The 20,442-nt window shown below is 42.4% G+C and overlaps 1 protein-coding gene and 1 long non-coding RNA gene across 3 annotated transcripts in view; one reads left to right on the top strand and one right to left on the bottom strand.

Annotated features, from left to right (window-relative positions):
- The first annotated feature begins 14 nt into the window (after positions 1–14).
- LOC135578225 (uncharacterized) lies at positions 15–14,776 on the top strand. Its single transcript, XR_010469601.1, has 2 exons — positions 15–758; positions 12,732–14,776. It is a non-coding gene; the product is annotated as an uncharacterized LOC135578225 (long non-coding RNA).
- Positions 8,456–20,442, bottom strand: part of CUL5 (cullin 5) — a 32,730-nt gene continuing 20,743 nt past the window's right edge. Inside the window, exons 12-19 of one of the 2 annotated variants that reach the window (XM_065048914.1) lie at positions 18,211–18,343; positions 17,541–17,672; positions 16,761–16,884; positions 15,836–16,011; positions 15,556–15,717; positions 14,748–14,866; positions 13,285–13,408; positions 8,456–12,103 (exon numbers count right to left, since the gene is read on the bottom strand). In XM_065048914.1, the coding sequence (XP_064904986.1) occupies positions 11,909–12,103; positions 13,285–13,408; positions 14,748–14,866; positions 15,556–15,717; positions 15,836–16,011; positions 16,761–16,884; positions 17,541–17,672; positions 18,211–18,343 (1,165 nt within the window). In that variant the 3' untranslated portion in view covers positions 8,456–11,908. The remainder of the gene's footprint in view (positions 12,104–13,284; positions 13,409–14,747; positions 14,867–15,555; positions 15,718–15,835; positions 16,012–16,760; positions 16,885–17,540; positions 17,673–18,210; positions 18,344–20,442) is intronic. The other variant, XR_010469584.1, reaches the window with a different exon arrangement.

The raw sequence follows: 20,442 nt of genomic DNA, 5'->3' as shown, positions 1-20,442 counted from the left end.
CTGGAAGGCGGGCCGTAGCGTCAGCGGGCGGTGCCCGTACTGCGGCGGTGAGGCCGCTGCTCCGCGGCCGTGGGAGCTCGGTGGTTCACGGTGTGGCGCTGAAGTAAACCCACTAAAGCTACACAGAAGTTTATCCGCGTGTGGAACCCGTGTCAAAAAAATTCCCTGCGCGGTTGCCAGCGCTGCGGGGAGGCAGGTGCTAGAATGTTTCTGAGCTGGGGCTCTTGGCGGCTGGCGAGCCCTTGTGCTGCCGCTCCGTCCTGTTCTCACACCGGCCGGCAGCCGCGTTCCCCTTGAACTCCCTCTTGTCCGGCCTTGGGCATGACTATCTAAAAGTGTTACCTCAGACTTCAAACCTGTCTGAGAACCGGCTCGGCCGCCCCTCCACAGAAGGGCTGGTGCCGCCCCCAGCCCAGCCCCGGGGCCGCTGTTCCCAGAGCCCGCCCTGCGCCTCGGACCGGGATGTGCAGGTGGGGCCGTCGCTAAATCTCCACAGCTGCCTGCCTGACACCGCCTCTCTCCACTCTGTCGAACACACTCGCAGCTGGGCCAGAAAACGCCTGGAGCTTTATACTGCAACAGAGCAGGCTCGGAAGACAAGGTGATGTTCTGTGTGAGCTGTGCTGCTGCACACTCTCTAGGACGGGCAATTACCTGTTTCTGGTCAGTCATGCTTACCTACTTACTCCTCAGCCGCTTTTAATTCCTGTTACAGTCACCCACGACTGTGTTCTCTCGAGTCGATGTCTACAAGCCAGGTAAGGCGCCACTGACTTGCACCTTTCTTTCCATTCGCTCTACCACAAACTGGAACAAATGCCAAGAAGCACACTTTGGATATAGCATCTGGAAAGGAAGAGTACCTCAGCAACTTGTTACTATCCACTTGCTATCTTGACTGACTTTTTTCATTGTTTTATCTTCACATTGTTATACTAACGTTCATCAAATCTGCTCCAGTTCATTTTCTGTTCTATACCACATTCATTTCCCTTTGAGAGAAGATATCACTTTGCTCTCAAAAGCAAAATACTTATTGCTTTCTATATATGTCTAAAGATTCTTCAGACACGTGGCAAGAGGCTGATTGGGACTGGCATAGACGTGGGAAGCATTTGTACTCTTTTGCTTGCTTGGCTGTCAGTAACTGATGTTTTTAGAGTTTGACCAATCTAGTCTAGACCTTTGATTTAGACCCAGAGTTTTCAAGTACAAACTAGAGATCACACAGAAACTGACAAATATTGACTTGGGAAGAACCAAAAATTTCACCCTGAAAATTTGTACCATATAGGAAAGACATCCAGCTTGGTTGGATGAGAATATTTTTCAGAAATGCATAATGCCAGAAACATATAGAACAAAAAAGGGAAAGCTCTTATTCAACTGAGCCTTTACTCCTGCAGTATAAGGCCCTTTTTTCTGGGATACTGCATGCCAATGCACCAGGACTAGTGTTCATATCATCGCAGCCAGAAAGGCACTTGGACTCCCAAACATACTGACTAATAGGCCCTTTGTTGGAGCTCAGGTGAGAAGGAAGAAGACAGTGCAGAAGATCTTACCTCCCTTCAGACGCTGGGAACCTCGAGCTGTGCAGCAGCAGGCACATCTCCAGCTGGGGCACGGCTGTGGTGCAGATCCCTTCCGTGGAGAGGTTCCCCAGCATTTTGGTCTTTAGAGATCTTGTAGGATCTTCTGAGAAAACAATTCTGGCCATCATTCCTACTGTCAAACAAAAGGATGTTCACAGGAGAACATACTGCTTCGCTTTGAAATAAAGACAACATGCAGGGGGTATAATTGCCAGAAGAGAGCTCCTATAGGTTCCTTTGTTACGGTTAGCTGGCCAAGTATTTTCTGTGCTCGGGGATACCTGCAGCCCAGGACAGGCCAGAAAGCCAAGCTGTACCCAGGCCATAGCACAGCATGGCCTGTGCTGCAACATAACCTGCATCTTCTCCGCTTAACTATATGTAGGTCATTAACTCCTTGATGTATGATGGTCTTCTGGCTAGGACATTGCTGAATTGTGACTATTGTAACACACACAGCGTCTCATCCCAGGCCTAAAGGGTAAGCAAGAATATTGGGTAATTTACCAGTTTTCAACAGTGTAAGCATTAACTCTATGCAAATTTGGAAGATACAACATAGGACTGTAGTAAAATTATTTGTTTTGAAACAAGATGACAGATATTCTTGAAATAACACTAGTATAAAAGTTAGTCTGGAGCTGCATAAGACCTCCAGTGCACAGAGAAGCTAAAGGAGGAAAAGAGAAACATCCTGTCCCAAGAGTTAATAAATATATTTCAGGATACAAACCTCTAATGCAGGATCAAAAATACAGAACGACCGCCTTTAGCAGGTAGACCAAAAGTCCCTCACAGCCAGCATTCCCTTGTGCACGAGTTCCTCTCCAGCAGTTTGGGCTGCACTTTCCCCCACACCTGTGTATTTACCCCTGCTGGCCAAGTGGCCATTCCCACCACTGGCAGGAGGGAACTGGAGCAGGAGGGATGAGACCCTTTTGCACGAGGATCCTTGTCCTTCTCGGGGTGGCAGCGGCCAGGGGCTGCTCAGGCACCTCCAGGAGATGGTGGGCACTGACAAGGGGGCTCTGCTGGATGCTCCCCCATGTTTTAAATCTTTGGTCTTGGTCCAGTGATCCTCATACATCTTCCTTCTGCCCCTACTACAGTTGTTGCTGCCTCTAGTCAATTAGTAGCTCATCCCCTGCCTCCCTTTACTCGTTTTCTCTTTTCCTCTAGGAGCGCTTTAGGGTTTTCCAGGATAATTCCTGTTTGGGAGAATTCAGGAGCTCCGTAAGGACCGTGGGAGAGCAGCACCCCCTGCATTCGCTGCTTGAGGCTGAGCAGAAGAGCCAGGGCATTTTCTCCAGACTTCCCCAGCATCCACCTTCACTGCTTAGTGATGTTGGATGGGCCATGTTTTCCTTTATTACCTGTCACCCTTGAATTTGTCTAACCCTCTTTGAAGCTGCTGATACGTGTGATCTGCATCCCCAGCATCCCCTGGAAAACAGTCCTCTTTTCGCATTTTAAACCAATCTTCTGCTGGTTTTATCAAGTGGCCCTATTGCTGATGTTACAGGATTCCGTGAAAACAGTTCTGCCTTGCTCTCTGCCTTTCTGCTTTTGTAAAGCTCAGTGACATCCCCGTTTGAATTCTTCTCTCCCAGCTTACGCTGTAGCTTCCCCAGCAACGTGGCAATTTGGATTCCTTCATACCCTTTGGTATGGAACCTGGTCAGAAGCTGCTGGCACTCCCTGGCCCCGTGGCTGGTTGCAGCACTAGGTGACACAGCAGGACCAGCAGATGTTTCACAACTCCGTTCATCCAGAAGCAATGGCCAAATGTCACCCAGGCCAGAGAGCTCACTGACATCTCGAGTACCGGTTTGGGGCAATAAATCCTCCATATTTATCTCAGCTTGGGCTAAGTTCCAACTGCCTCCTGCAAAAAATGCAGGAGGCACGGTAATTTCCTTAGCGCCTTCACTAGCAGAAATAATTGACTGCAATAGATGGCAAATCCTGACTTGTACATACATATTAAGACTGTGGTCTTAAAAAAGCATTCAGAAGGAAAACCACAGTGCATTTCCTTCTTTAATTCTTTCAGCATAATTTCTCACCAAGAACAGCTATAATGTGCTAACTTCCAAGTGACTAATTTTCAGTTTTCAGTCTTTCAGACCATTAAAAATAATCACACTGTGTTGCTCTTCCTTAGCTTGGGAAGTAAGACTTGCTTTGCCCGTGCCCCAGATCAGCAGGTGAGAGCAGCAGCCCACGTGTTCCCCAAGCGCTCCCTCTTACAGGTGTTTCAGGTCACCTGCAGGACTCAGAGCACAACATCCAACAGAAGTTACAGAGTTAATCTCCATCACCAGAATAAATGAGGATGAGATGCAGGAGCCATGCCTACACACAACGCAAAGCAAGAAAGCAATCCAAGTTCTTAGTTTATCAGAAGAAGCAGGTTTGGAGCCTTTCATGTTTAGCTTACTGATTCTATCTAAACTGCGATTTATGCTGGTAGGAGTAGATGCAGCCAAGCAACTCCTGTGGTACCTGGTTTCTTTCTAGAGAACAGCTCCACCTGGAAAACCATTGTTGTGAAAGACTACGCTTTGCCCTAACAGGAAAAAAAGTATGGCAATAATGGCAGGCTGCTATCAAAGTTCTGCCTGCAAGAGCTGCCAGTTTGAAAATTGCCGTACACACTGAACGGTCACTCAAAAATATTTACTTATTCCACAGAAATAGCTGTAACCTTTGCATGCACCAGAAAGCACACAACACTGATACTAGCCAGTGCACTCCAAGAACAAATGAGCCAAAATGTAAAAAGAGATTAACATTTAAAGGCAAGAACAATCAGAGAAGAAACACCATCACGTTAAAATCACCCTCTCAGGCAATCCACCATTCCCATACCACTGTGTGATTAGTGCAGGATCAGGTACCTGAAGTTTCCAACAATCTGATGACACCACCAGTAATTTTCAGTGACACTTAAAAATTACAAGTCATTTCAGAGACAACTCAGCCAAAACATTCAGCAATCCAAGTACATCCCAGTAAGGTACAGAGACATAACCCTTTTGAAAAATGCCATAAAGTCAGGCACCCCAGCCACCTTTGGCATGGCAGACTTTGGTAAATTTAAATTCAAAGACTAAAGCTCATCTTTAAATAGAATTTGGAAGACTAAATAGCTCTACAAATTACCTCAAGTACTTCAAAAATCGTAACAAGAGAAGGACTGGAAATCTTTACCCTTGTTTTTTTTTCTTCTTGTGAGTATCACAGTATCACAGTATGTTAGGGATTGGAAGGGACCTCAAAAGATCATCTAGTCCAATCCTCCTGCTGGAGCAGGAACACCTAGGTGAGGTCGCACAGGAACATGTCCAGACGGGTTTTGAATGTCTCCAGAGAAGGAGACTCCACAATCCCCCTGGGCAGCCTGTTCCAGTGTCTGTCACCCTCACTGAGAAGAAGTTTTTTCTCAAATTTAAGTGGAACCTCTTGTGTTCCAGCTTGATCCCATTACCCCTTGTCCTATCATTGTTTGCCACCAAGAAGAGCCTGGCTCCATCCTCATGGCACTCACCCTTTATATATTTATAAACATTAATAAGGTCCCCTCTTAGTCTCCTCTTCTCCAAACTAAAGAGACCCAGCTCCCTCAGCCTTTCTTCATACGGGAGATGCTCCACTCCCTTAATCATCTTTGTTGCCCTACGCTGGACCCTCTCCAGCAGTTCACTGTCCTTCTGGAACTGAGGGGCCCAGAACTGGACACAATATTCCAGATGTGGTCTCACCAGGGCAGAGTAGAGGGGAAGGAGGACCTCTCTCGATCTACTAACCACCCCCCTTCTAATACACCCCAGGATGCCATTGGCCTTCCTGGCCACAAGGGCACAGTGCTGGCTCATGGTCATCCTGTTGTCCACCAGGACCCCCAGGTCCCTTTCCCCTACACTGCTCTCTAATATGTAATTTCCCAACCTATACTGGAACCTGGGGTTGTTCCTGCCCAGATGCAGGACTCTACACTTGCCCTTGTTAAATTTCATCAGGTTATTCCCCGCCCAGCTCTCCAGCCTGTCCAGGTCTCTGGATGGCAGCACAGCCTTCTGGCGTGTCAGCCACCCCTCCCAGCTTGGTGTCATCAGCAGACTTGCTCATAGTACACTCTATTCCCTCGTCTAAATCATTAATAAATATATTGAATAATATTGGCCCCAGCACTGACCCCTGAGGCACTCCACTAGATACTGGCCTCCAACTAGACTCTGCACCATTGACTACCACTCTCTGGCTTCTCTCCTTAAGCCAGTTTGCAACCCACCTCACTACTCTATTGTCTAGACCACACCTCCTCAACTTAGCTGTGAGGATGCTGTGGGAGACTGTGTCAAAGGCTTTACTGAAGTCAAGGTAGACCACATCCACCGCTCTGCCATCATCCATCCACCTTGTTACATTCTCATAAAAGGCTATGAGGTTGGTCAAGCACGACTTACCCTTGGTGAAGCCATGCTGACTGCCCCTAATAACCCTCTTATCCTTGATATGCCTTGAGATGGCACCAAGGATAAGCTGTTCCATTACTTTCCCAGGGACAGAGGTAAGGCTGACCTGTCTATAATTATTTGGGTCCTCCTTCTTGCCCTTTTTGAAGACTGGAGTGACATTTGCTTTCCTCCAGTCCTCGGGCACCTCCCCCGTTTCCCAAGACTTGGCAAAGATGATGGAGAGTGGTCTAGCAATGACTTCAGCCAGCTCCCTCAGCACCCGCGGATGCATCCCATCTGGACCCATGGATTTATGGATGTCCAGACTATTTAATTGCTCCCTAACCCAGTCCTCATCAACTAAAGCAAACTCCTCCATTGACCTGGCTTCATCCGGGGTCTCAGGGGTACAGGGCTCCCCAGGACAGCCTCCAGCAGAGTAGACAGAGACAAAGAAGGCATTCAGTAATTCTGCCTTCTCTGTATCTTCTGCCACCAGGGCACCCACCCCATTCATCAGTGGGCCTACACTGCCTCTGGTATTAGTTTTATCTGCTATGTATTTGAAAAAGTTCTTTTTGCTGTCCTTGACCCCTCTCGCCAGCTGTAATTCTAAGGAGGCCTTGGCTATCCTAGCTGCCTTCCTACATCCTCTAACAGCAGCCTTATATTCTTCCCAAGTGGCCAGCCCCTGCTTCCACGACCTGTAAACTCTCCTCTTCTGCTTGAGCATACCCAACAGATCCCTATTCAACCACACAGGCCTCCTGGCTCCCTTCCTTGACTTCCTACGTGTGGGGATGCTCTGATCCTGAGCGTGGAAGAAGCAATCTCTGAATGCAATCCAGCTATCTTGGGCGCCTTTTCCTTCAAGCAGTCTTGCCCATGGGATTTCCCCCAGCAATTGCTTGAGAAGGCCAAAGTTAGCCCTGCTAAAGTCCAGGGTTGCAATTCTACTTGCTATTCTGTTCCTGCCACACAAGATGCTGAACTCCACCATCTCGTGGTCACTGCAACCCAGGCAGCCCTCAACCTTTACTGCTTTGACCAGACCCTCCTTGTTAGTGAGAATGAGATCCAGCAGTGCACCTCTCCTAGTTGGCTCCTCCACCATCTGCATGAGGAAGTTATCATCAATGCTTTGGAGGAATCTCCTGGACCGTGGCTGGCTGGCTGAATGGTCCTTCCAGCAAACATCAGGGAAGTTAAAATCACCCACAACAACCAGGGCCTGTGACTGTGAGGCCACTCTCAACTGCCCATAGAGGGCCTCATCAACTTCCCCAGCCTGATCTGGTGGCCTGTAACAGACGCCCACAACAGTGTCACCCCTGCCAGCCTGCCCCTTGATCCTGACCCATACACTCTCAACTCGCTCATCATCCACTTCTGGGCAGAATTTAGTACGTTGTAGTTGCTCTCTCACATAGAGAGCAACTCCACCACCACGCCTGGCTGGCCTGTCTTTCCTGAAAAGGGCATAGCCATCCATGACCACATTCCAGTCATGTGAACTGTCCCACCATGTTTCTGTAATTGCCACCAGATCATAATCTCCCAACCAAACACAGGATTCTAACTCCTCCTGCTTATTCCCCATGCTGCATGCATTGGTGTACAGGCATTTCAGGGAGCGAACTGAGCACACCAATTTCTCCCTAGAGGCACAGGAGGCCACCCGGTCCTCATCAGTTTTAGAATGCTGCCCCACTGGGACAAGCCCAGCTACAACCCCATCCCCCTTCGAGCCTAGTTTAAAGCTCTCCAAATGAGCCCAGCTAATTCCTGCCCCAGCATCCTTTTGCCCCTGCGAGATAAACCTTTCCCGCGTGACACTGTCTGGACTGGTGTCTTATAAAACCAACCATTATCAAAAAATCCAAAGCCCTGCCTGTAGCACCAGTCTTGGAGCCAACCATTAAGAGACTGAATTTTCCTATTCCATCCCACATCGTCCCTTGAAGATGGAAGGAGTGAAGAGAAGATCACTTGAGCCCCTGAGTCTTTCACCATCCTTCCCAAGACCTTGAAATCGTTCTTCATTCCCCTCAGACTACGGGAAGCAGCTTCCTCCCCATCTGTCTGGAAGACCAGCAGCGGGTAGTAGTCTGTCGGGTGCACCAGTTTGGGGAGCTCTCTAGCGATATCCTTGATCCGGGCTCCAGGTAGACTACAAACTTCCCTAAGATGAGGGTCAGCTCTGCATATTGGGCCCTCTGTTCCTTTCAGAAGGGAATTTCCTATTACAATCACCCTTCTCAGATTATAACTCAGATTGTAACAGACTTTGGGCCTCAGAATCAAGCAAACTTTATACAGCGGTATTTTTTCAGGAGCAGCACCTGAATTCAACTTAAAAATTTTGCAGGGGAAGACACCAAAGCACCTTGGCTAAATGAGTAGTCTTTTATATTACATTTTTATTTTGCAAGAAAATAAATTATACAACTTAAAAAATAAAATTCAAAAATTAAGCAGTACATCAAAATAGTTCAGCTGGACTGCCATACAGAAACTACCACCATTCAAAATTGTACAGCATTATTATCTTGGTAGTGGCACACATTCAAAATTGTAAATACCATACGTAGATAGATATTACAACTCAGGAACTCAAGTTTGCTCAACACTCCAGACTACATATAGTGTATATGACAGGAAAGCTTTCATGTATTGTTTATTTCACAAATATGACCTCAAAGAATTACAAAGATAGCATCCCGGTCATTTAGATGAAAATAGAAAACAGTTTGAGTTTAAGATAGCAAATCTTTCTGTAAAACTATCAAATCTTTTTGCCAATTGTATTTTTAAAATTTGCACTTTACAGGACAATGGCATCCCAATGCAAATAAATGCAACATGTGAATGTTCAGAACATTAAGTTTAAAAAGGTGAAGACGAGAAAGTCACATTGTCTTTTGGAAATGTAATTGCGTTACAGTCATAACAAACGAAAGATAGATGAGTAAGACTAGAAGCTAGGGACACCGACTGTGGGAAGAGGAAAATGGAAGACTTCAGAATTGAAACTGAGATCCTCATCAAGTTGCTGGGACAGAGAAAGATTTAACAGTTTTTCTAAATTAAACCCAATAAGAGTGATTTCCCCCCCCTTTTACACCAGATTTCATTCCATAGCTATTCACCGTGGCAGTGTGTGTGGCAACGTGTTTTTCAGATGCAGCACCTCTTTAAGGTAGGTCTTTGGACATACATATTCATAGCTAAAAATTGCAGCCTTAAAAGTGCGTTGTTGCCATATTGCAAGTGAAGACTAGTTCATTTTCATTTAGATCTGAACTCTACCCTCCCCAAAAGAAGTTTACCCCAGGTGTCTCTTTGTGCCCCAGGTGATACTAGTTTTAAGTGCATATTGGTGAAAGTGACCTGATGAAGGATGCTAAACGTGATTCTGCATCTTGAACAAATTTGCTGGTGTGAGTCTCAGATTTAATAAAAAACCCGACATCCATTTCCTATATATATTTAAAGAAAAATGACCATGTCATAGGCACATTACCACATTACAAATTATATTTCTGCATCCCGGGTGTTGAGAAATAGCTAGATAACACTGAGGTTGTGTTATTTTATATTTATTAGCAGAGGGAATGTGCGGTTCCTTAGCTTTCAGCAACCCGTTGCTTTCCACATACACTTGAGCTTTCTAAGTAGTTGTATCTGAGATGCAGTCTCTTAAACATCTCTCTCAATTCTAAATCAATGGCTTCAAAATCAGCATTACTCTCCTTAGCAGCTCTTTCTGCACGACAATTTCACACCTGTTCTTCTCTGGTTAAGGGCTGGAATTTTTAATGTTGAAAATAGTGTGCTCAGACTGTCGTGTTTTCCCTCAGTTATCCCAAGTGAGCATTTATTACTTTTAAGTTACAAAGACTGAAAGTCTTGCAGCACAAAGTTTTCTATTAGAACTTTGTTTTCTACTGTCCAAATAGTTTTACTGGTTAACTACACAGAGCACCACTTGCTTTTGATTCTGAATTGCAACACCGCAGGCCCAACATAAAAGATGCAATATTTTAAACAGCATCTGCTTTTGAGTATCAATAAAAGCATGTAACGTAAGCTGTGGGATTTCAATCAATTGTAATTGGCCAGGTCGCAATTTCTCTCTATCTCTTGTCCATGAAACTCTCACTACCAAAAATTTCTTACTCAAATAAATGTCCAAGTACACACTGTTCTCAGACAGTCACATCGGCATTTCCGTTAGTAACAGAGCACGCAGCCTGTTCGAGGGTGCAAACAGCCGTTCTTGCAGAGTTTGCTTTTAAACCACTCTTCCTTTATACTGTACCGCAACCATATGAAAGCAAAACTCCTCTAACTTACTGGAAGGTTCTCCTTTTCGACTAATTGTATCTTCTTCCCCTTTCAACCATCAAAGAAGATGAGACCTTTAGATGTCATACTTGAACTGGTTAATTACAAAAAAAAATTCGCACACTTGCCATTTATAGAAGAGTATTCATACAGAACTGTGTAAAGCACAACTTACCTTTCATCCCAAGACAGGCACCCTGCTCCAGTGATTCGTGTTATCAGTCCAGTACATGATGGGACATTTCAGAGCAGCAGAGGGACAGGCAGTGCCAAACAACTACTTAAGATGATTGAAAACACAAGAGGTAACATGAAAAAGTTGAAATTCCTGATGCGTATTTGGCACTCTCTCTGCATACACTAAACAAAGTATTTTTCCTTGGCTTTTTACCATTTTCGTTAGAATAGTATTTCCTACCCCGCCAGTTTCAAAATAAAAAACAGAGGGTTTGTTTTTCATATAGAGATATTGACTTCTAAGCAACAAACCAGTCCAATTGGGTTAACCTTGCACGTATATATAAAGTTACCAATGAAGAATTAGTACAGGGATCTTCAAGTGTTATTTTCTTTCTGGGGGAGTTGTGCATCAATTACTCTTTAATGCATTCAGATATATATGGTCAACTATTCAGAATACAAATATTAAATGTACAAGGAAATACACTTAATATTTCTGTTTGGTATAAGAGACCCACCCATGAAAACTGCATTTAGAATGAAGCATCATTCAAGAAAACTTTACCTTCTCAAAAAGGATTTTAGCAAATCACCCGCCCAAGTAAGGTAACAAATAACGCATATCCACTTGTTTAGAGCAAACCATCCAAAACCAACGATCTCCTGCTTAAGGAAAAATATCACCCGTGACTTGGAATTACTTTTATGTCACTTATGTGTCAATTACTAAAATCCAGTTACTAGATTGAAGCACTGCTCTAGTCAACAGGTTTTAACTGTAACAAATACATAAGAGTTGTGATGCATGTGTTTGTGTCTCTCAAATGTTATTACCTAAAAAGGATCAAAGGCGGACAGTACATTACTCTGTTGATCCAAAACACAAAAGTGAAAGTGCTACTTCTAGTCCTAATTGCATTTAAAAAACCAAAACAAAACAACCAAACCCAAAACAAAACTAATAGCAGTTCCTCAGTGCATGAATATTTGAATATTTTTTCCTTGTGCAAGTACTGGTCATCTAAAAACCCAAACTTGTATTCTTCCTGGTGGGTATAAATCAAATCTACTTTAAAAAGTTCACAATGGGCTCTTCATGAATGCAAGTTTCCCACAAAACAGCATGCTGTTAAAAGTGTGCAACATGAAGGGAATGCCATCATGCTAGCTGGATGAGATTGGCAAAATATAGTCCTCTGTACGGTAAGGCAGGGATTTTAATATGTAACGAAAGTCAAAACAAGTTCTTCTGCAGCACAAACTGGTGTAGCTGTCTGTCCAAGCACCCTTCCATTGATGTTCTCAGCATCCCGCAGAGTCCTCGAGCTACGCCATATATATGAAGGTGTTGATATCCGACTCATCTCTTCTGATATATTTGTGCTCTATAAGCCATTCAATTTGCTCTTTTATCATTTTCTTTTGTGGCAAGAACATGTTTTTCAATATTTCTACTAGTTCAGTCTGAAGTTGGGCATTAGTAATTTTCTTCCGCATTTTCATTATTTGGATGATTGCCTCCTGGGGGGGGAAAAGAAAGAAACAGAAAGATTTTTTTGAAATGTCTGGGTGAGGTGACAGAGTGAACACAGCATTAATAGGGGGCTCCTGGTAAGGCAAGACAGCAAGGAAATCTAATTTTTTTTTTCCTCAAGAATCAGACATATGTTGCATTTCTTAGCCTAAGTAGATATTGAATTGCTTTTACGAAGAAGCTGACAAAGGAAAAGAACGGAACATTGACCAGATGGCAAGAGATGTAAGACAAGTCTGGTCAAAGGAGCATCTGCAGTTAAATCTTCTATCTTCAGTGTTAATTACGCACTAAAACCTAAAGTTCATTCACTCTGAGCCGAAGTCACCACTTCCAGGGTGACTTGTGATATACCTTGTGAATACCTCATGAAATGCAAGCTTAACGTCAAACTGGAACTCACAAGGAGTTCTCATTTCATAAATACAACCAGGCACTAATCCTTTTGCTGCCAGTACGGCCAAGATGTCAAGCCAGATGGTAAAATTCACAATGTGCGTGGCCTGGAATCTAGTCTGACTTATAGAAGAGACCTGAAGGTAAAATGGGATTTTTGAGATTCCATTGTAGGTAATGATCTCTGATGCCCCCCATTTTTATTTTTTATTGTTTTAGAACTGTCAGCTGCGAAGATCTGACTTGAGTACCTGACTGAAGGACAACCAACCGCAAAGCCAGAAGCGGCAGTTTGTACATCCAAGATGTACTCAAAAACTTCCCCTCTAAAGACAAGGCCTCTTGACAGGTCATACTGCTATTACTAAAGCGTGATCCACCTCTGAGATGACTCTCTTTATACAGCACAGCTGGAGCGATCTCAAGATCAACAATACTGTTTGTTCATGTCGGTGGCTCAAGTCAGTCAACTTTACTGTCTGCTGCCACCACACTGTCATGTCTTCACCACATGCTTACGAACTGCTTTGTCCTCTTTAAAACCGGTGACGTGGTATTTCAGAACAGGAGGCTGATAACTACAAGCACACATACACACACACGCAAAACCCGGTATTCACAAAGAATCCAAGCCAAATAGCAAAATTAAGTTCCAATGGGATTCAAAAGAGTTCATTCCATACATCAACACCCAAATGTGGGCAGCAAGCAGCAGTGCTTAATACAACAGAAGAAATGGGGTGATTGTATATTCCTCTGGCAGTTTACTTGCCTGGGTTCGTAATATTCTTAGCTGGACTATTCCTTCATTTTCCTCTTCCCGCATTCTCTCTGTAGTAAGTTGCAATCGACCAATCAAATTTATCTTGCCCCTTTTTTGAACTTTAGCGTTTTTTCTGAAAAAGTTGTATTGTATGAAAATAAGCACAAAATGCATTTTCAATTAAGGAATTCCTATTAAACTCAAGTGACAGCAGCAAGGAGTACCATCACATATCAGATATTTACAGGCTATTAGCATGGCAGTAGTGAGACAGCATCATAGAATCAGATACCTGGCTGACAAATCAAACGTCAACGTCAATGTCTCCGCACAATAAACCTGAATGTACTAGCATCAGTTAAAAAAAAAATCCATCAGATGAAACTGACAGTGTCCAAAGTTGAAAAATCACCAGTACTATTTTAAAGACTAAAGTTCCAGAGAAATATATTTCAGTTTAACGATATAAGCCTAGGGTTCTTTAGAGGAAGTTTTTACAACAAAGTTCAGGAAACGCGACTAGCTTGATTTTCATCAGAACTGTCTGTCTAGCAGAAAAAAAAGACAAATAACAGCTGTTGTAACAAAGACAGCAAAAAGCTGATGGCATTCTTCAGTGGCTACCCACAAACTTTCTGTACAGCCTGTCTCTTCTGCCATGCCCTCTTGCTTCCCAAAGCTCATGATCCTGATGACGGGAACAAACATCATGGCCCTGGGCAAGAAATGAAGCCCCAAGAGAGCAGAGTCATCACCTCTCACTCTTCACAAATCCAAATATGCAGCTGCTACTGAGAATGAGGCCCTGAATCTGAGGTTGCCAGCAAGCAGCAAGTTCTAATCATAATCATTGGTAACAGAGGGAGGCAAAACCCAAAGTAAAACATGCTGAATGTAGTATATATGATTTAGATATTATCTCTTTATAGTATCTTATGCTCTGATGGTTTTCAAAGCACCAGTGAAAGAGTGCTGCAGTTCTCACTTCAATACAGACACTCTCTGGTGAAAGCCATGCCAAAAACCCCAGCTTTTGACAGTATACCGTATTATTAAGCATTTGCACTTCCTTTTTTAACTTATCACGCTATTTTTGAAACTCTGTGTGTAATAATCAATACAGCACCAGTGCTCTGCTTACATGCTGTTCCCTCCCATGTAAAATTTCATAGGCTTATTAGCAACAGGAAGACAGCGAAGCCTCCAATTTTGCACCTCACCTCTATGTTTACGAAATTTAATTTCACAGAAATCAGAATCATAGAAACATTTGTCTGAAGGGGCTGCTGGAGGTCATCTAGCCCAACCACCTACCTGAAGCATCACTATTGCCAAAATTAAGCGAGGAGAGGGCAGCAAAGCATGTGTCTAGCTGAACCTTGAAAACTCTTAAGGATGAAGGTTAACTTAAAGTGAATTCCTTTAATTATAAAATAGTACATTGTTATTTTACTTTTCAAACATCATCTTACATTAAACTGAACTCCTGGTTCACCGAGAAGAGGGTTCCTTCTGTAAAGTCTTTGGGTGAATTGACTTGAGGTTCATACAATAAAACCTGACGTTTCAGCTTTGGAAATGCTACAAGAGACTACAGAGAAAAGGGGAGGGGAAAGAATGAAAATAAAACACCAGACTTTCTAAATGGAAACAATTACTTTTTAAGAACATAGTTCACTGCTGTGCAGACTGTAGCGAGGGAAACACATAGCCTTGTTTGGAGCTGCTAGAGGCAACACAAAGATACTAGTAAAAACAAAGAGGGGGCACAGTTTACCAAATCTCCTTCTGAAATGGGGCAGCACAAGTAAAATCATACAAAGAAGTAAACCGCACAAACTCATGGCTATGGAAGCAGTGTTAAGTCTGATTTACACGATTTCTCTCTTTATTCTTGAGCTAAATAATTAAAAGTCTGCTGGAGCAAACTGAAGTTATTTTTAAGCGACATATATTTACCGGGTGCCACTGATTGCCTAGAATTAGACCAGTCCCACTCCACAAACCACAATCATAACTGTGTGTTTAGGCAGCACATGGTCAAAAAGGTCTTGCTGTTTCCAAAAGCTTAAGTTACACAATACTGGGCAGAGAGAACATGTTAATGCAAAGGTTGTGTGTGCTCAAGAGTAGTGCACAGAGCCAGCATTACAACTGATTAATTAGCAAGAAAGCCATTCACATTTCAAAGTGTTATCTGACAGTGCTGTAAGAATACTAATCCAGTATTTTGAAGTACAAAAATCAAGAAGAAATCTCTTTCAAGAGAAAGGGAAATACCCATAAAGTCCTCCTAAGTTCTGCATCAGGGAGTTCAGTTGCCAGTTTAAGATTTTCAAAGCTGATCTTCTCTCTGGGTCTTTGGTTCCATGCAAACAGCACAGCAAGCTGAAAGGTTGTTACCTCCAAGTCATACTGGCCAACCTCATTCTTAAATGTTATCTGTGAACAGAATGACAATTTTACTTACAAGCCTTTCTGAATCACAAACTTTCTTACTATTATAAATACAGAGAAAGTACAGTCGTTGAGACTGGTACACTGAAAACTATACGCTTACAATTCCATTGGACATGAGGTGGTGCCAGTGCAGTTTTCTACCACTGTGATTCTTTTTATAGAACTCTTCGACTTCTGGGATGAGATCTTCTAGTTCCGTGGGCAGCGAGACAAACACTTTTTCAGAACTTCGTGACCAGGCGCCAGCATTTAAAATTTTAATATTCACAGAGTCAGCTGTAAGACAATATTGGATTCTATGAACCTCCAGGTACAACAGACAGATAAACAAAATGCATTTTTTTTTCCTCCTCTGAATACATTTCTGGAGGACTGAATTTTCAGAAAGTAGCAGGGTGTCTACCTACTTAAACATTACGGTACTCTACACCACTGGCTTTCTGCCAGCAACACTGATTGAAATCTCTGGTTTTTTCAGCTTGCCTCCGCAGAGCTCCTTAAGCCCTCGTGCAGCTTTAGAGCTGATGCTTGTAAGCACCACTCGAGGGTTTTCAGCAGTAGCAGGTCCAAAACTGGATGTTTCTCAGCCTCTCTCATCAGTAAAATCTAATTTCAGAAATGGGATTTAAGCTCTTCATAGTATGCATGAGGCTCTCCTGCTGGCAGACAGAGGAGCACAGCAGGAGGCACTCACGAAGAATGATGAGGGCATAGAAGAAACAGGTAGTTCAGGCATTCACCTGGTTGATACCAATTCAAGCCCCTGCTTGGAATTTAACTACAAGAGTAGGGAGTCTGTATGTACAAGATTGCTCATAATGAAAACTCACAATAACTTAAAGAATGACATAGCTCTGGTGTCAGTTGTAAGAGAAAGTAGAAGCTACACACACTTCCAGTGTAGTAGCAACAATGCCCTGAAGACTATGTTCAACCTGCAGTCCATACAACTTTCAACTCAAGATTCAACAGAATTATTTTTCACTAAGAGAAATGAAAAACAGCTAATCATTTGAAAACAATACCTGGTAAAGCAAGTTTATTATTTTTGTGCATTTCTTTGAAGGCCTGGTTCAAGTCTTCAGACACTTTGATATCCTGGAACATCCTAGCCAGCTTGTTTACATAGTCTGCTGGCATTCCTACTTCCTGCATAAACAAACAGAATGCTAAACTATGACACAGACGGCTATGAACACAAAACTTTTTTGTTTTTTAAATAGGAAACTCAAAAAATGAAGACCATTAAAGTACACAGGTACACACCTTACAATAACAGTTAATCTGCAATGCAATACACAGTTTTTTGCAAAGATCCTCAGTAGTTATCCCTTAAAGGCATATGATGATTCTTTTAAAGAAATCCAAGTGCTGAAGAAGGTACGCATGCACTACGGAATCAATGAATTCTGAGATTTGAAGGAATGCTTAAGGCATGCAAATAATATTCTTCTCTACATAACATTTCACAATTAGAACACATCTCACATTATTTACATACCTAAACAATAAGTACACTGCATTTTGCTCATTTGCATATGGAATATATAAAGCCTTCAGACAATCATATGTGAAAGATTTTAAAATCTATCACTACCACTATTAGGATCAACATTTCTCTTAGAAAAGAGCTAAACTGTTTTACTTGCACAAAATATTGCAATAAAACAGAAGTGTAAGATGTCCTGAGTGGCCTGCAATTTAAGACAGGACTCACCTAAGCAAGAATATCTAAGTTCAAGAGTGGGAATTCATACCACAAGCAAGAGGCACAACCAAAGAAAGAAAGATGTCAGGCTACTTACTCTGAGCCATTCCACCATATTCTCCTCAATTTCACTATCAGCTGATATATCTAGTATGAGGCGTCTTGTTAAGTGAGCTTTGTGATATCGCATGAAAACATCTTTATTCTGTACATATTTAAGTACCAAAAGCTGTCAAAAAAGTAGATTTTAATACATTTATTTGCACTGTCAGTCAGACAAGTGTTTGAATGCTGATCTAATGCCACAGCAGACTACGAAGGAGGAAGAGGCTACTTGATGTTGCATTAAAGCAACTGTGTTAATACTATCACAGCCATCAGCTATGAATCTTTGATAACACCACACCTCCAACTGCTGCATTTGTCAACCATTGAGAACTTTCTCTTAAATCAGAAAAGGCATTGACACCATATGTAAAAGTCTCCTGCATTATTTTCTAGACTTACATCAGTTACTGTAATACATTACAGTCTGATATAGGCACTAATGTAACATACTGGTTTTGTGAACTGAAACAGAGACATGAAACACTCCATGGTTTACAAGATCTAAACACACACGCTTGGTGGCATAATAAACTCTTTTCCCTATTATTACACATTACATAACTTTTTTTACATAACTTTTTGAAGATCAAAGCCTCATCCCACATAAGTAAATAAATTCATTTGTCAGAATAATCAGGAAGTAGAAAGCAAAAACGTACCACTTCTTTAAGCTTTGCTTCAATTTCTTCAGAGGTTAGTTTTTTGCTTAGTGGTGTTTTTCTTAGCAACATGTCACAGTAATTAGCAAGAAGCTCAGGGCATTTGGATTCAGGCTGTGTTTTCAATCCAACACTAAAGAAAAGAAGAACAACGTATCTTCAAGTTGTATAGAATCCTGCTATTCTGGAGTAGTCACACTGTTAACAAGACAGAGCACCCTTTCCTGACCCCCTTGGCAAGGATCCCAATACTGAATTCATACCCTTGTTAAACTAATAAAAAATTAAGGATAAGTCCCTTTTCTTCTTGAAAGAATAAATACTAGCAAACATTTTGAGACAGCTTCTACAGCTTGATCATTCCAACTCCTTTCAATTTTAGAACTCCAACAATGAAGGATTATGTTGAAACTACAGTTTGAAACAACTAAATATTGCATGGCAAGAAGTGTTCCAGTAAAGAAGTAACAAATGCTACAGTGAAATGCTTCATTCGTCTCGTCAGTATGCTCAAATGAAAGTCTCAAGAACAGTCTCCTACACTACATTTTACAGACTGCAAAACCCAACAGGATAAGATTATTTTTAACAGATATAAACAGTGGACTAACAGTCCAGGGATTAAAAGCAGATTAAAGTTGAACAAGTTGCTACAGTAGACAGACTGTGGCTTTTCACAAGACACGCATGCACAAGGTCATATTCTGAACCTGTGTCTAGACTAGTGAATAAAACAGTGCCAAGGACCAATCCCTATTTCTCCACCTTGGTTGCCAGTCTCTAGGGCCCAAATCAAAGGCAGCGAGTCAGCCAGCAGGTAAGAAGCTGTGGGGATGCTCAGGAACCCAGTGTTCTTGCTCATTCTCTCACCCTCTCATTAACTAGTGTAGACGGTGCTAAAACTCTTTAGACAACCTTTTTAATTCATGTAGCAGCTTGCAGGCTAGTGTCTTCTGCCCTCCTAAAGACCATTTGGAATAAAAGCAGATGTCTAGTATTTTGGTTATTACAAGACATTATTTAATCAATGTGTTCCCAGGTATTTCTGAGGAGGAGTCTTCAGGATCCTGACAGCAACGACAAATTACCAAATTCCATATTCTTATGTTGAATTTAATAACACAAGTTAAGCAGAATGAAGTTTCATTTTACTTAAACCAGGCTGCGTTTGTAGACACCTTGAAAGACCTTGGAAGAAGAATTCTGAAGAGAAGACCATTGCCATCATGGTGGTTTCTAAGAAATCACTAGGCAGGTTTAGCTTTAGGAGTGAAACAGTGTGAATGAGGTATTGATTTGGATGCTCCCAGGGGAAAGGAAAACATTACCTAAAAAACACCTCTACCTTGCCTACATCTATACAAAGCACATATCCAGTCTCTTGTGAACATGTCCCCCCAATAATAAAAAACCAGCAAGGCTAATCCATGTCCACGCTGACCATCAGTCCAAAACCAAACACAGTAAGAACCAGAATGCTGAACAGGTATTTATACCCATCCATCCCTAAGGAGAAGTAACTGGAAAGAGAAGCTGGCTGCCTGGCTACATAAACTTTGTTTCCATAGTAAACCAGGCTACAAACTACACGTAACCAATCCCAACCACCTAAATACATACAGATTCCTATTCAAGTGGCACATGACATATTAAATGTTATCAATTAATGCTATCAATTAATTGACTGGTACCTTCTCTTGGCTGAGTTAGCAGAGTGGCTACTGTAAGTACGGTTTTTCTTCTTGAGTCACACAGGTCTGCTTAATCTACTAGAAAGTGTTTAAACTAACCTGGTTAATCCTGCACTGAAACAAAAATGTAACACCCAGACAGGTCACACCCACAGCTGGCACAAGATGTGCGTGGTTCCACCTTCACCAGCCACAGTTATTCCCATAAAGATTGCTGCTGTTTCCCCCAGGACTTCTGCTGAAGTTGTGGCAGAGTTATACAACTCAGGTTTTGGAATTAATATCCCAGGAAAGTATTATTTAGTTCAGCTAACAAATTGACTCCTTACTATAAAAGAACAGATCCCAAGTTGCTACAAATAAACCTGAGTTTAAACCAGCTGCTATTCAGTAACCATTACCATGTGAAGAGCATCTTACCAGAGGTTGATAAACAACCTGAAATTCCATCAAGTGAAGAACACAAAGCACTTTTAAACATAGTGTTACATTTTGAAGAGATATTTTAAAAGAGAAGCTCAATCTTTAACAATTTTAAAAG

Source organism: Columba livia, chromosome 1, assembly GCF_036013475.1.
Source record: "Columba livia isolate bColLiv1 breed racing homer chromosome 1, bColLiv1.pat.W.v2, whole genome shotgun sequence".
In the NCBI taxonomy this organism is placed as follows: domain Eukaryota; kingdom Metazoa; phylum Chordata; class Aves; order Columbiformes; family Columbidae; genus Columba; species Columba livia.
The sequence above is the reverse complement of the archived record's forward strand: the minus strand, read 5'-3'. Positions and strand labels throughout refer to the sequence as shown.